Consider the following 15135-nt stretch of genomic DNA (forward strand, 5'->3'; position numbering starts at 1 on the left):
ATCATACGGCGTTCCAAACTATTTTTTTACCCATGCTCCTTGCGATTTCATAGAAAATTTCAAGTAACGTTCGTCAGGCAATTCATTTTATAAGTATTTAAAAACCCTGTGACACCTGGAGCGTTGACAGTTATAATACCAGTAGATGGTTTGAACACACTAAGTAGAGGACAATCTAGACAATGATATACGCCAAATATTAAATCAAAGACACTTGTGGCTTAAGAGATTTGTGACGTCATGATAATTAACTAAAATTGATGCATTTTCCTTGTTTGTATGAATAAAGGAGGACTAATTAAAAAAGAGAAAATGCAACAACAATCGCGCAATCTTTCAAATTTATGAAAACATTATAATTTATTATGCGGCGAAGTAAAACAACACATTTGTAATAACAGTTTTAGAGATGAGGTCATCAAAAATATAATCGTTCAGTAAATTATGCATTTTATTTCCTATTATAAGAAAATATTTGCACTTTATTTTATGCTTTCCTGTGGTTTATAGAGAAATATTAGTGAAATAAAACTGGTATTTCACTGTTTTAAACAGTGAAAAATAACAGTGAAAAATAACGATATTTTTCACTGTTTTACTGTGAAATGACGTCATTTTTTTAACGAAATGACGTCATAAATCCAGCGAAATTATCCAGTTAAACTCTTTTGCGATGTAAAAAACAGTGAAAAAAAGCACAAAATAAAAAGAAAATTCGTTGGATTCGATGGAATATCGATTTTATTTCACTCGTGATCATAAAAAATACATATTTTCACTTGTGGCTGCGCCACTCGTGAAAATATTATTTTATATGATCACTCGTGAAATAAATTCGATATTCCACCGAAACCAACAAATATCCTCTATATATTTAACAGAAAATATGCCATCACATCAATTATTTACATATGTTTATGAAAAAATACGACGCCATATTAAATTGTTATACCGGGTAAGTGCCATTTGGACAAGTGGCGAAAGGGAGTTTAGTCGACATTAGTCTGATGTCAGCCACTCCATCATTAACAGTCTTTAAGCAGTTCACAATATGGTTTAAGACATGTAAAAATATATTTTTGAATTAATCACTTCGATAACGGTTGACACATCGATAACAGAGCAAAACAAAAGACACGCGCGAAATGTAAGTTCCTTAGGTTTTGTTTAATTTATATTCTTTATATGAGTTTTTTGCGACACGGTTCCTTTTGGAGTTCATAAATAGTACATCATTTTATATTTTGACAACATAATTTCAACTTGACATGGTATATTATTTAATATTACAATAAAATGAGGAAATTCTTTTGGAAAACAGCATGAAATGGAAAATCAGTACAAATTTCACGAACAACAAAAAATACTAAGAAATATTGCATTAAAAAGTATGCCGTTCCAGCATGTAGAGTAATAACGGTGCTTCAAATACTGAAATTTATATAGTACTCCATATAAATATGAACGATGATGGAGTATGCATTATTTTGTAGACACTTTGACTCCTGGTAAAGAGCACGTCGGATAGCGGAAACTCAACATCTCCGGCACTCTGATATACGAGTTTTATATTCTACTTGATATGCGTTTATTTAATAATTCTACTATGCTTTACCATAGTATTCCTATTCCAGCATGTTGATTATATTCTACGCTTAAAATACCGAACTTTTGGTACTTTACAATTACATATGTACGAAGATAGAGCATGTTTAGTAGGTCGTATGCATGACGTTGTAGACACTTTAATATCTTATAACGGATACGTCGGATATAACGGGGACTTTAATCATATTTGGCATATCTTATATGCTGTAGACTTGCGATATAAGCTGGTGTAGTACCAAATAAGCAGACATCGAGAGAAATGCACACTTGGAGACTTTTCTAACGCATCACTTAATAATATCAATATAGCTCCCTTATTTTTGAACGGCTTTGTTGAAATTTGGACCAAAGATACTTCGACACATATCTGATAATTCCTGAAAATTTATTTGATATTGAAAAACAACAAAATATAAAACTAAATAAATTAAAACCGTCACTTCAAAAGTCAAATTCGCAAACTCGTACAACATGTACTTATTAACATTTAAAGGGAATTGTTTGAATCATATTGTGCATGTGTCGAATGGAGTCAAGTCACTTTAATTCAAATAACACAATTGTAACGAATTCAACAACCAAAGACTTTTTCTTAGTTTTGCAAAAAAAAATCATAAAATTACAAGAAAAAGAAAAAGTTTCATTCATGGTTGCATCACTCGCTAAAATATTGATTTCTCTGATCACTCGTGAATTAAAATGTCTATTTAAGTTATCTATATACCTTTGTTCAGTTAAATGTGTACATTAATGATCGCCTGTTTTTAAATTTCGAATATGAACTTAATCCAACAGTTTCTTTATCCTTATTTTGACTTCTTCCTCCGTTTGTAACCATTTTTAAATGGGTTTACTTGAGCAAATTTCAGGCTGTGATGCCACTCCACAAATAAAGAGTCTGGCTAAGTTAACCTAATTTTAATATTACTTTGGAAACCAGGCGAATTAAACTTTAAACCCTACAATAATTTTTACTTTTTCTTTTTTTAAATAGTGAATTTTCAATTAATGATATGTCCATCAAAATTACGTGGAGGCAAAATACATATTATACATTTTATATGATCACGAGTCAGTCAGAAGTCATTATTCTCCGAAAACTAAATCAATTACTTTAAATTTAGTTTTTTTCTATCGTTTGTTTTCATTATAAGTGGATGCGAAAACAAGTTAAACGTTGGTAAAGTGAACATGTACATATCAATGGAAAGATCGACCTTTGAATTTTCAATCTCATTTACCCCATAGGAAAGCATAACATACATTAAACACTAACATAAAATTAATTAGTAATGATAACAGAGATATAAGTATTACAATTTCTTGGTGTTCATTTGGTAAAAATGTGATATTTATTATACAATATAGGGTGTACCATATTACAATAACAAGTTACTGGAAAATGACTTTAAATTTACACAAATTGTAACCTATATTAAGGGCCAACACGCTATAATGAATTTTAATGTTATAAAACCATTAGGTATGTGCATTCAAGATAACGCATTATCTAATGAAACTTTGCGTCGTTTTATCTATATTAATTTAATAGAACGAATAATTTGTAGAGCTTTTTTAAAATCGAAAATCGCTCTCATTATGTCGTTCTTTATAAATTTCTGAACACGTTTATTTTATATAATCGTAACATATATGTTAATGTCAAAGGAAAGGTCGTCGTCAAAGACTAAAGAGCATCTCATGATACAGTTATATCTTTATGATCAGCGGCCATTGCTACTACCTTTTCTCTCAATGGGTGCCGCGTTTGCCGTATTTATTATATTTGGCTTTATGGTTTTGTGTGCTTTGTTCAAATTTTGCTTTTTGCCAGAAGCGTGGCCGGGTGACTTATTTCCCGCTTATTGCTTTTATTTGGCTTTTGAGTTGCGTGTGCTTTTTCCAAACCTTGATTTTTACCAGAGGCGTAGCCGGGAGACTTATTTATCTCTTTAGCTTTATTACTTGTGTTTTCCTTCTTAGCTGCTTTTGCTGTTTCCGAATTTTGCTTTTTGCCAGAAGCGTGGCCGGTTGACTTATTTTCCGCTTTCGCCTTATTGCTTTCATTTGGCTTTTGAGTTGCGTGTGCTTTGTCCAAACCTTCAATTTTGCCAGAGGCGTAGCCGGAAGACTTATTTATCTCTTTAGCTTTATTACCTTTGTTTTCCTTTTTAGCTGTTTGTGATGTGTCCAAATTTTGCTTTTTGCCATAAGCGTGGCCGGGTGACTTATTTTCCGCTTTCGCCTTATTGCTTTCATTTGGCTTTTGAGTTGCGTGTGCTTTGTCCAAACCTTGAATTTTGCCAGAGGCGTAGCCGGAAGACGTATTTATCTCTTTAGCTTTATTACCTTTGTTTTCCTTTTTAGCTGTTTGTGATGTGTCCAAATTTTGCTTTTTGCCAGAAGCGTGGCCGGTTGACTTATTTCCCACTTTGGCCTTATTGCTTTCATTTGGCTTTTGAATTGCGTGTGCTTTGTCCAAACCTTGAATTTTGCCAGAGGCGTAGCCGGAAGACTTATTTATCTCTTTAGCTTTATTACCTTTGTTTTCCTTTTTAGCTGTTTGTGATGTGTCCAAATTTTGCTTTTTGCCAGAAGCGTGGCCGGGTGACTTATTTTCCGCTTTGGCCTTATTGCTTTCATTTGGCTTTTGAATTGCGTGTGCTTTGTCCAAACCTTGATTTTTGCCAGAGGCGTGACCGGGTGACTTATCTGTGTTGCCAATCACGTTCGTATCTTTACCTCCTTGGTTTTCCGCTGATGCTTTTTGAAACGACTTGTTTAGTGCAGGAGGGGCAAGGTCGTCAGATTTTGATTTCAACTTTTCTTGTGACGTATCTGTATGCTTTGCCGATGTCGGATGTTTGACAGTAGTGCTACTGGATGCCGCTTCGGCCGTATTGCTTACTTTTTGCTTTTCAGTTTTGTGTCCTTTTTCCAAACCTAAATTGTCGTTAGATACGTGGCCTCGTTCGGCAGAAGGAACAGCAGTTTTAGACGTCCGTTGTGTTAACATGGCCACCTCAACCTTCAAGATGTCCATACTATTTGTCAGTAAAACACCTACCGTCTGTGCCAATTCCTTCTGTGCCGTCATCAACATTGTGACGTTGTAGCGAATATCATCAATTTGGCCACTTAGTGTCTTTTGCAGTTCGGACACTCGCTCGCCGTTATCTTTAATGTCCGCCCTGTGATCTAAGGTCTTATCTTCAATGCGGTTGGACAACTTTCGAACGATTTTGTCGATAAATTTCTTCAGATAGAGTGTCAGCTTTTTTATCTGCGCTATTTCTTCTTTGATACCTGAGATAAGGCTTCCTTGTTTTGACTTTTTCTTTTCGACGCCTATCACTAGTTTTAAAGCGTTTGATTTCTTCTGTCGACTATTGCGTTTAAGATTTGAAGTTAACTTCCTAAAAGTAAGAAAAAGGGCTATCACATACACTGTTTTTTTTTGGTAAAATACGTTTACCGGTAATAAACTGTATATCTATAAAGCGCTAATTATTCTTATTACAATGCGAGAAAAACGATGCCTTAACAAAAGGAACACTTTTGCAATAGTTTGTTTTAATTTCAATAATTGTTATAGCTCCGAAATTTTGAAATACGAATTTGTCGGTACAGATTTTTTTAAACAGTTACAGTCACATATTATCTAGCATACATGTGGCATGATAAGTGTTATCTATCACTCATCTCAGCTCCCCCCCCCAAAAAAAAAACAACAACAAACAAACCAACATCAACATCCCCAGTACGCGTTAAATACAACATGGTCATGGTCAGAGCCACGGCCGACAACTCTGTAAAAAGATTGTAATTTTTACAAACATTCACCTTATTTGTCGTCTGCTTCTTGCATCAATGAGGTCTTTTGTAGAATCGTGCAATTTCTTATCTCGACGAATAGATCTCTGCGATAGCTTGGAATGACTGGGTGTGGTGAAATTGCTTTCTGTGACGGGGGAAGCGACGAAAGGAGCAATGACAGAAGCGGCAGAAGGCGTCGGCGTCTGTAAGAAGCCGTAGGTGTTTTTCTTTATTTCAATTACTGGATACTATATAGTGCATTAAAAACAATCGATACCGATTGATATGATTCTGCGTGTTTAAAGAACGGGTCATGTATTCCATCGATTAATTACTAGAGCAAATTTACATATGTATCAATTGTCACCAGGAATACAAGCCACTGTGGTTGCGTCTTAAACGTTTTTTCTATTATACTTAACACATGCGTAAGTCAGTGTGATAAGTTGTAAATGTGTATTGCAATTTGATTATTAAATTTACAAACATACATGATTTTGATTTAGACGGATGGGTATTTACTATTAAAATGGTAAAAAGTAATAATGTGCGTTAAAAATATACAAACAACAGTATATATGCATATATATCTATCTTTACATTATGCGAGACAATTACAATTATTTTATTTTGATTAAGTTTTTTTATAGACATTTTGACATGTGTGCTAGTTTAATTTGTATTTTGATGTCATAAAACGATAAACAAACATCTCTCTGTCAGTGTAAAGTTGAATCGACGACTTAAAAAATGTATCTGTGAGGGTTTGGGAATTAAAAACTTGGTTTAGTCTTTCTGTATGCAAAACACATGCAATATTTTTTTAATTTACGTTATAATATCAGACTAGAATTTCCTTCGTTTGCTATCTGGATACAGCGTGACAGGGGCGTCGGAAGCAAATTTATATTGGGGCGGCTGAGGGGGTGGGTATGGCCGTGGTATGGTATCCCCCTGCCGTTGGTGGGTTTACCCCGGATTTTTTTTTTCAAATTTTAGCATCAAATGGCGCATTCTGGTGCGTTTTTATGCTTGATACCTGACCTTATACGCGTCTATTGCAGGCATATTCTGAGTGACAAAAGTTGTGACAGACAAACAGACGATAGAGAAGTGATCTATATGTGTCGCAGTTTGTACTTGGTAGCAGGCGACAAAACAATACGGATCATGTAGGTTGAAAGAACGTTTTTCGGGAGTTTTTTCCTCGAATTTCCGGTTTGGACATTTGAAATTCGTTGGTTGGTTTGGAGTAGACATGTTGAAATGACACTAAAAAGTGGTAAAAAACATTAAATAAGTTTTTTAGAATTATCGATTTACTTTGAGTTATTACAATTTATTCAGGTATCTTGAGGTATCTTTAATTTTGTGATAATTTAATGACTATTGGATATCGGCACATTAGTTTCATGTCATTCTTTCCTTTATATTAATAAAAAGAAGCAAAGGCTTATTTCAAACCGACAATTAAAGATTCCCAAGTTTAATCACTCAAGAATAAAGGGATTATTGTCATAAAAAAACTGATCAATTAACAAGATAATTGACACGTGCGGGCGGGTGATGACAATCAACAATACACGTGTCATAACCGCGAAAACGTGATTACCTTGCTTCGTGCTGAATATATTTTCAAATATACGGGTATTGAAATGAAAAAAAGAAGAAAAAAGGCCTTTTGCGAAATTTCATTTTTGCCGAAAATATTGGGGCCTCTGCCGCTCCAGCTCCGACGCCTCTGCGTGAATCTTACCAATAAATCTGAAAACTCGTCTATACCCGGAAAAACAGGCCAATGCGGAATCACCGCGGTAAATATGAGTGAGATTTGGCCGATGAAAAAAATAAGATAAGCTCGGCAATTTCGAGAATTTATTAAAGTTCATGTTTAGCTCGGCTTTTGAAAATGCACACATTCTTAAGACTTTTAACAGAAAGACTTAAAAACAAATATCAAGTTTACAATTTTGCCACAGTCTCAGTGACCGTGGCCATGTTCACATTGAAAGGAACATATTCGGTTGAATCATGATGAAAAGGAATGTAAGATGGAAAAAAAAATTCAGGGACCAATACAAATAATAAAGCTTCCTGGAAACGTTTTCTTTTTTTTTTCATTTCATTTAGAATTGTAGTCGTTGCTGTCCTCTTGCACAAAATTCACGATGATAGGTATGCATAAGCTGGCATGATTTGTTTTATAAATTATTTCTAATTAACATATGTTGACTTCATATCTTTTAATAAAGTTAGATGTAATATGTATTGAAAAATGCTGCATTATAATATAAAGCCAATTGAGAATTCTCATTCATTACTTAGTGTAATTTAATTGGTCTTATTTGGCTTCTTACAGTCATAGTAGCCTTCAGCCTCAGGATATTTCTACTGTCTTGAGTCCAATAACAAGGCCAATATAAATTGAACTCACTTGTAACATGATATTCTTACCGGGTATATAGGTGAATATCCTTTGTATGACTCCGGGTAATTTGGCGGCGTGATTGGACTGTGCGTCGACTCCAATGGGGCGGGAGTCGCGGCTGGAGTCGTGGCGGGATGTGCGTGTAGACCAGCTGGTGGCTCCGTTTCGGACAGACGATTGCCAAGATCTAAGTTATCAAGAAGAGACTCTATGTTCTCAATGTCGGCTGAAAAAGAGAACCGGTCACATAAATGATTGTTACAAACCAACAATAGTTTTTAAAAGACAGAGCAGTGGTCGAAATAAGTGCATCCCAGCTATTGACAACAATAATTATTTCAATTCATCTAAAACCACAAACGTTACCACGTGCGTTTTGGAAAGCCACACACATTCAATACCATGCTGTATAAAATAGTTAACTTTGAAAAGGGTTATGGTCCGTTGAAAATCATGACCACCAAGTGGCAGGTAAGCTTGCCTTATATGACAGGAGACCTAGAAGTCACATTCTTATTACAATCATGATGAAACTTGCTTAGAACATTCGTTGTTATGAAATCTTAATCCAGAGATCAAAAAAGGTCCCGGTCCATTGAAAAACATGACCAGTGGCAGCACTTTCTTTTCTTATAGATGGAGTTATTAACACTCTAGTGGTAAGATTTTTGGTATGAAAATGTGTGTTTACGTTTTGTGAGTTTTTGTACGTCGGACACTCCCTGTCGTGCTTCGTCCGTTGTAAACATTTAACGTGTTAATATTCTAGAGGCCACATTTATTATACATAAAAGGCATTATGCACTATCAAAGCATACTCGCTATAAATAAGTTTATCTCGAACTAATCGTCCTAATGTTTTGAAAAATTAATAAAAAATTGCTTAAAATTTAATCTTAAACGTAATGTTGCTGCATCCCCAGACTTGAAATCCCTGTGTTTGAAGCTAAAGGTACATATTCATGCCTTTAATTTTCAGCAAGGAGACCCTATCCTGCACATAAAGGGGCGGTTTCGGATCAATGACCGTGTTGGGCAGAACATTTCTCGTTGAAATCTTTCCACTCGCCGTTGAATGTGTGATGTGTTTAAGATTTTTGTCGTTTGGTGCTTTCCTTTCTCTCCTGTCTGCCGACTCAGTGTAATCATACATTTGATTGACCTAAAACAAAGTGAGTTTTCCTACTTTATAAATTAATTGTAAACAGCAGTTTACCAACCGAGGGAAAAATACGCAATTGCATGTTACTTCCCGAAAAATACCAAACGAATGGAATTGCGTCAATTTTGTTCCAAAATCTCTTTTTCGGCCTGTGACGTTATTAGAGTGGGTAACTAATATCACATTGTCCGAGTAAATAACATAAAATAAAACAGCGATTAATCAGGCAATTTCCTTTTATTTATTTTTTCTCATCGTTTTTGCCGGCGCTTCTTACTACAGCCCAGGTTTGAAAAAACGAAAAAGCCAAAAGTCATCAAAATCATCAAAATCATCAAAATCATCATCAACATCATCATCATCATCATCATCATCATCATCATCATCATCATCATCATCATTATCATCATGATGATGATGATCATCATGATCATCATCATGATCATGATCATTATGATCATCATGATCATGATCATCATCATCATTATCATCATTATCATCATTATCATCATCATCATCATCATCATCATCATCATCATCATCATCATCATCATCATCATCATCATCTACTTAGACTATGACACTATTCCCTTAGTCTAATACCTGTGGATATTGTCTTGCGTCACTAAAGCTATGATCTCTTGCACCCCTGGCAGATACTCGAACATCGTCCACGTTGTCAACGTTAAAGCTGGCTTCGTCGTTTTTTATTAAGCGTGCATTGTGGAGACTTGATGTATCTCGGAGATGGGAATTTCGCCTGCAAGATTTCAACCACCCTGTTTGAGCTCTTAATTAACAGTTAGAAAAAAGTTACACCATACAGTTAACAGATTTATTATAATGGGATCGACTAGAGTAATTTCTTTCGGTTTTTGATAAGACTACGCCTGTCAAAACCATCCGCCAAGGGTTTTATTCTGACTTCAGCTACTCCGTTCTTTTATGTATTGGTACTTTGCAATATGGCAGGCAATTTTGCTCACCGCATTATATTACACATAAATAAAAATTAAAATGTATAATCCAGTACAAACACAGTAGGCCATTTAAATGAAATGTTTCAAGTATTTATTTCATATCAACAAGAATGAAACATTTTTTAATTGGTACCAATTTCTGATAGACATCTTTCTTGCCAACAACAGTTGTATTTGTTTACTTATTTCTGTCTGGACGTATTAATACAATTATTATTGTTCTGTATAAGCGTTAAAAATCAAGATTTAATTAAGATATTCTTAAAATACCCAAATAGCAAAAACAAGTTTTATTAAGATAATGGGGTTTATGTCTGTTTACAAAATCTCTTTGAAAACGAATACAGCATTTTTCGATTCCGTAGGCGGCAAATATGGCAGATTTATCGATACGCATAAACCAAAATATGACATCTATCAAAACTAAACAAACAAAATCTCTCTGCGACATATATTAGAAAGAGAATCCGATTGTAAAAATATTTCGTGTTCTGGTGTACATCATTCCGATCATATCGTGTACTTTCTCATCTTGAGAATTATTTAGGAATAAGGTTTCTTGTGGGATCAAATGATAAAATAGAAATTTGCATTTAAGATTCGGTTAACAAATAACATCGTGCAGTTTGTCGCACACAAATATCTATTTTTGTCTATTTTTGTACTAACAATCTACCAAGCCACTTAAAAATCATTGACAATGAGGGCTGTTTTATATCAAGACTTAAAACCCATTTGTTCAATCTTTTTCACGGATAACCAATGTGCAGTGTTTGTGAAGTGCAATAGAATATTTTCATAATAATTTTTGCGCTATATAAGTGACATGTATTTGTATGTGTATTTATTTCTCAATAGCCTTACTCTCCTTATAATTTTTGTAAAGGCAAATCATCATTATCATCGTCATCATCATCATCATCATCATCAGCAGCAGCAGCATCAGCAGCAGCAGCAGCAGAAGCAGCAGCAGCAGAATCATCAGCATTTTAAACAACAACCGCACCATCAAACATGAAACATCACTGACATGACTGATGATAAAACAAGTCGAATAATCATTATTTCAATGAAAAGTAAAACTTATATGCAAAATCGAAATACCTATCGCTGTCTTCGTCATAATTTTTGTACGCTGTCTCAATTTCCGGCAAATTCACCTTGCCTAATATGCCACTGATTAAAACAGCAACAAAACAACTTTTAAGAATCGTTTTCATTTTGTGGCAGACATTGTTTGCAAAAATGACGTCATGAATGCTCGTTTATACTTTTTCCCGAAATTATGACGTAGCAAATGGAAATACATGACGTGAAGCTCGCACTTAAGATACGTATGTGATTGTTTTGCCTAGGCCTATTGTTTATTCGTTTTTGCAGTTATCGCTCGTATATAAAAACAGATTCAGATCGTAGTGGTAGTTCTAACTAAATTTATTTCTTAAATAGGCGCGTCGTTAATGAACCGACCAGTCAACTAGTCCCGGATTACCCATTACGCAAAGTAGGCAACTGCCTATCGGCCCCGCGACTTTAGGGGCCACCATGAAACCACAGGAGGGAATCCCGTATTTTTTTGTATACCGGTATATGCTATGATAGAAACGGGGAGTGCAATCTAATTTGCCGAAAAACTACACCTTTTTTACTGTAAACCATGTAACTCTTGGTCGGTTTTCATCAATTTCTCACTCACCTTTTTACGGAGATAATCGGGAAATTCTGGCCAACCAATAAAAAGAACGCATGCGAACACATTGCTTTATCGAATGACGTCAGAGGATTCCCACACTTCCATCACAAATTAAACCTATTGGTTGTTTACTTACACATCGGAGTGAAAAACACTTTTGATAGTGTGCGAATGACTATAAAATGTATTGTTATCGATTCATTAATGTTTATTGAACGGGAAATAACCGTTTAAATGACGAACAGTATTGTAATCGTTGTGTTTCTGCTGTTTGAAACGATCGGAAAATGAAGCTTTATTGGACATATTTGTTTCCGACCAAATTTTTTTCCGTGAGTGTCAACCTCTGAGGTCTGGTATCGAAATACTGCTGGATCAATGGTACTAATGTTAATTTTTTCTGATAAATTATTTTATTAGCTTTCGAAAACAACCAGTGTGTAGTTCATTCGTTACAAAAATGTTCTAGTTACATGGTTTACAGTAAAGATGGTTTAGTTTTTCGGCAAATGAAGTTGCACTCCTTGTTTCTATTATAGCATATATACAAACAAAATACGGGATTCCCCCCTGTGCATGAAACCATGACAAACACAATATTTTTTAACGTAAGTCTACTTAGCCTTATCTTATGAGTTGCCAAAGCTAATTATTTTATTTTATATTTTTAGTGTAGAATGTCTTACCAAATAACAATCATTTATTATGTACACAACAATATTTTTCATAACGGTGCTCAGACTTGAGTAGAATTCAACATAGTGCTCTTTCACTCTACATACCCGTAGCCGGGGGGGGGGGGGGGGCGTTGGGTGCAAACACCCAATGTTTTTTGACAAGTAAAAAATGTGTACTATAAGTTGCACCCATCTTTATTCGACGCAAAAACGGTTATTTATGTTTTCCCTGAATCCAGCGAGTCTTCGATTTTAAGCGTTCCAGTAATGTTGAATTCAATAGGCTATCGACAGGTCACCATATAATTTAATTTCTCTATGAAGTCATTTTCAAGATAGACGTGATTTTTATTTACAATTTTTAACCGCAGAATTGCTGAAATCAATAGAAGTTTTGACAGCAAAATGTGAGAAGATCTATGTTGTTATAATGAATTAAAACCATTATAACATTTGATCAGGTGGACGTGAATGTTTTATTTTCATTCATTGTGACGGATCTTGAGTATAGTGGGCAGATACGTCCTTTTTTCGATGATCTGGTATACACTGTGAAGGACTTTGAGACCAAAGGGCCAGTAGTTTGTGGTTATAGGGTCTTTATGAAGCCTTAAGTTTTATATGTTTCTGAAATTCGTTTAGAAGATAACTAATTTGTTAAAAATAGTGGACAAGAGTAAAAGTAACCAGTTATACCATGTTGTTTCTGTTTAGTATTCAGGGTGCAGAATAAGCCTGGTTTTCAGGTATTTACACACGGGCTGGACAAAATGTAAACACACCGTTCAGAACTTTATTTTTACAAATATGTCACGTTATTGAAATAAATTTGCAAAAATCTTTAGTGCATAAAAGACAGTTTTTCTTGCAGTTTGTGCCGATCCTTGAGAATACGTCTGAAATCGGTGACACAAATTCAATTTGCGTGAAAGAAATTTGTGCAGTATAAATTAAATATTTGAAAAAAGAACACATGCTTATTATAGAAAGTAATTCTGATGTATTTCACATTAACATACGCTGCTTAAAAATCTATCTTTTAATGCACTAGTTGAAATTCTTAAGAAAAATTGTTTTACAAAGTTATTTGGAAAAAAAATCAGCACTTACCGGTGTGTTGACTTCCATTAACAAAGTCACGTGATCCTGCACCCTGGTATTGATGCAAATTAGAGATGACCCAGTTGTAAACAGTGTTTGTTGTACAATACACTATTAGCACGTTTAGAGCAATGCTAGGCCTCTGGTACTATCCATAGTAGCAGACAAACAATTGTTTTGAAAAAAGTCAAATGTTTCCTTTTAATTTGCTTGACTTATGAATGGAACAATTTTGGAATGGTAAAATACACTAATTTTATCAAGATTCCAATAAATAATGATATTTTATATCGTACTCATTGTTGATTTTACTTTCCATAAATGTGTTGTTGCATATGTAAACAGAGTATGTGCGCGCATACTAGTGTCGGGTTAAACGCCGTATAATAAAATGGTCGATAAAGGTGGTGACTAAATGAAAAACGGTAATGGGAAATACATTTATGTTATATCATATACATGCCGATCAGTCACTGAGTATGGTCCATGAAAGGCAAATTTCGTATAAAAATGATCTATATTTTTAGTCTCTAAATACAGATAAAAAGTCACCAGAATGTAGTGTTTTACGTTTCATATTCAAATGTTTCTAGGGGGGGGGGGGGGGGGGGGGGGAGGACCTTCAAGCCCCGATTGCAGGAGGCGAACACCCCCTCCCACACCTACCCCCTTCGCCACTTCGTTGCCAAATAACATTCGTTGATGGGAAAATTCGCATCCCCTTTTCAAAACCCTGGCTACAGGCCTACTCTAGTTCACTCCCCTGATGAATACCGCCCTATGGGCCTCCATTCCAGCCGTTGAATGTTTGATTATAGTGACCTAGTGAAATCGTGTATGTTAAGGTCAGTAGGAGTGTGAATAACAATCTTCGGAAGCTTCCTATTCAGATAGATTGTAAGTGAATGATAACAGACTTACTAAAATGAATGAATACATGAAAGAATGATGAATAAATGAATGAATTAATTGCTTAAATGAAGACATAAATACTCGTTCAGGGGCGTTCCTGAGGTCATTTGAGGTATACGCACTATCGAGCAGTGAAGCTGCGAGCGGGGAGGTGGGGGGGGGGGGGTATGTGCGGGAGGGGGTCTCCCCCTCCTGCTTAGGTGGTTTGGGGGGTCTCCACAAAGAAATTGGGGAAATTTCATTGCAGATGATGCGTTTTGGTGTTATCTTTCAGTCACGTTTTGGCAATTTTTATTCATCAATTTCATGCTTGAAAAAGACCGATAAAAGAAAATATTTTATTAAACATTGCCAACAGCAAATATACTTTCGACCATAATGTATTTACTAAGTTAAAGTGTCAATGCTTAAAAATCCAGAAGCTTATTGCGAGGGAGAATGGATCCGTAATTGCAAAGGTGCGCGAGGGTGAGTCTATTGCTGGCGGGAGTATGGAGTCCTCCCCTAGAAAATTTTGGAAATTTCTTTGCAAAAGGTGTAATTTGGTGTTGCATTTCGGGCGACATTTTGGCAATGTTTAAACTCGAATTTTAGCTTGAAAAAAAATGAGAAAAATAAACATTTCAATAAACATTGCCAACTGCAAATATACTTTTGACCATAATCTATTAAGTATGAGTGTCAAGGCTTTAAATCAAGAAGCATATGACTGCGAGTGAATGGGTATGTAAATGTGTGGACATTTTTAACTCTTGCCC

The 15135-nt window shown here is 35.1% G+C and overlaps 1 protein-coding gene across 5 annotated transcripts; it reads right to left on the bottom strand.

Annotated features, from left to right (window-relative positions):
• Positions 1 to 1976: 1976 nt before the first annotated feature.
• LOC127877668 (uncharacterized) lies at positions 1977 to 11266 on the bottom strand. Of its 5 annotated transcripts, none has more exons than XM_052423762.1 (7): positions 11099 to 11266; positions 9618 to 9804; positions 8819 to 9014; positions 7879 to 8078; positions 5452 to 5627; positions 4093 to 5024; positions 1977 to 3708 (listed from the first exon to the last, which is right to left on the bottom strand). In XM_052423762.1, exons 1-7 carry the CDS (start codon positions 11212 to 11214, stop codon positions 3422 to 3424), a joined length of 2094 nt encoding a protein of 697 aa, XP_052279722.1. In that variant the 5' UTR covers positions 11215 to 11266; the 3' UTR covers positions 1977 to 3421. The 5 variants fall into 5 exon arrangements, with proteins under 5 accessions (XP_052279722.1, XP_052279719.1, XP_052279720.1 ...); XM_052423759.1 differs by having other exon boundaries at positions 1977 to 3765; positions 3958 to 5024; XM_052423760.1 differs by having other exon boundaries at positions 3901 to 5024.
• Between the last annotated feature and the right edge of the window lie 3869 nt (positions 11267 to 15135).

This window comes from Dreissena polymorpha, chromosome 4, assembly GCF_020536995.1.
Source record: "Dreissena polymorpha isolate Duluth1 chromosome 4, UMN_Dpol_1.0, whole genome shotgun sequence".
In the NCBI taxonomy this organism is placed as follows: domain Eukaryota; kingdom Metazoa; phylum Mollusca; class Bivalvia; order Myida; family Dreissenidae; genus Dreissena; species Dreissena polymorpha.

Excerpts from the sequence above, each read along its gene's own strand:
- LOC127877668 (XM_052423759.1), bottom strand. The coding sequence starts at position 11,214 with ATGAAAACGATTCTTAAAAGTTGTTTTGTTGCTGTTTTAATCAGTGGC. Across the intron at positions 9,015-9,617 it reads ACGCAAGACAATATCCACAG|GTCAATCAAATGTATGATTA; the intron begins GTATTAGACTAA and ends ACTTTGTTTTAG. Across the intron at positions 8,079-8,818 it reads CTCCTTGCTGAAAATTAAAG|CCGACATTGAGAACATAGAG; the intron begins GCATGAATATGT and ends TCTCTTTTTCAG.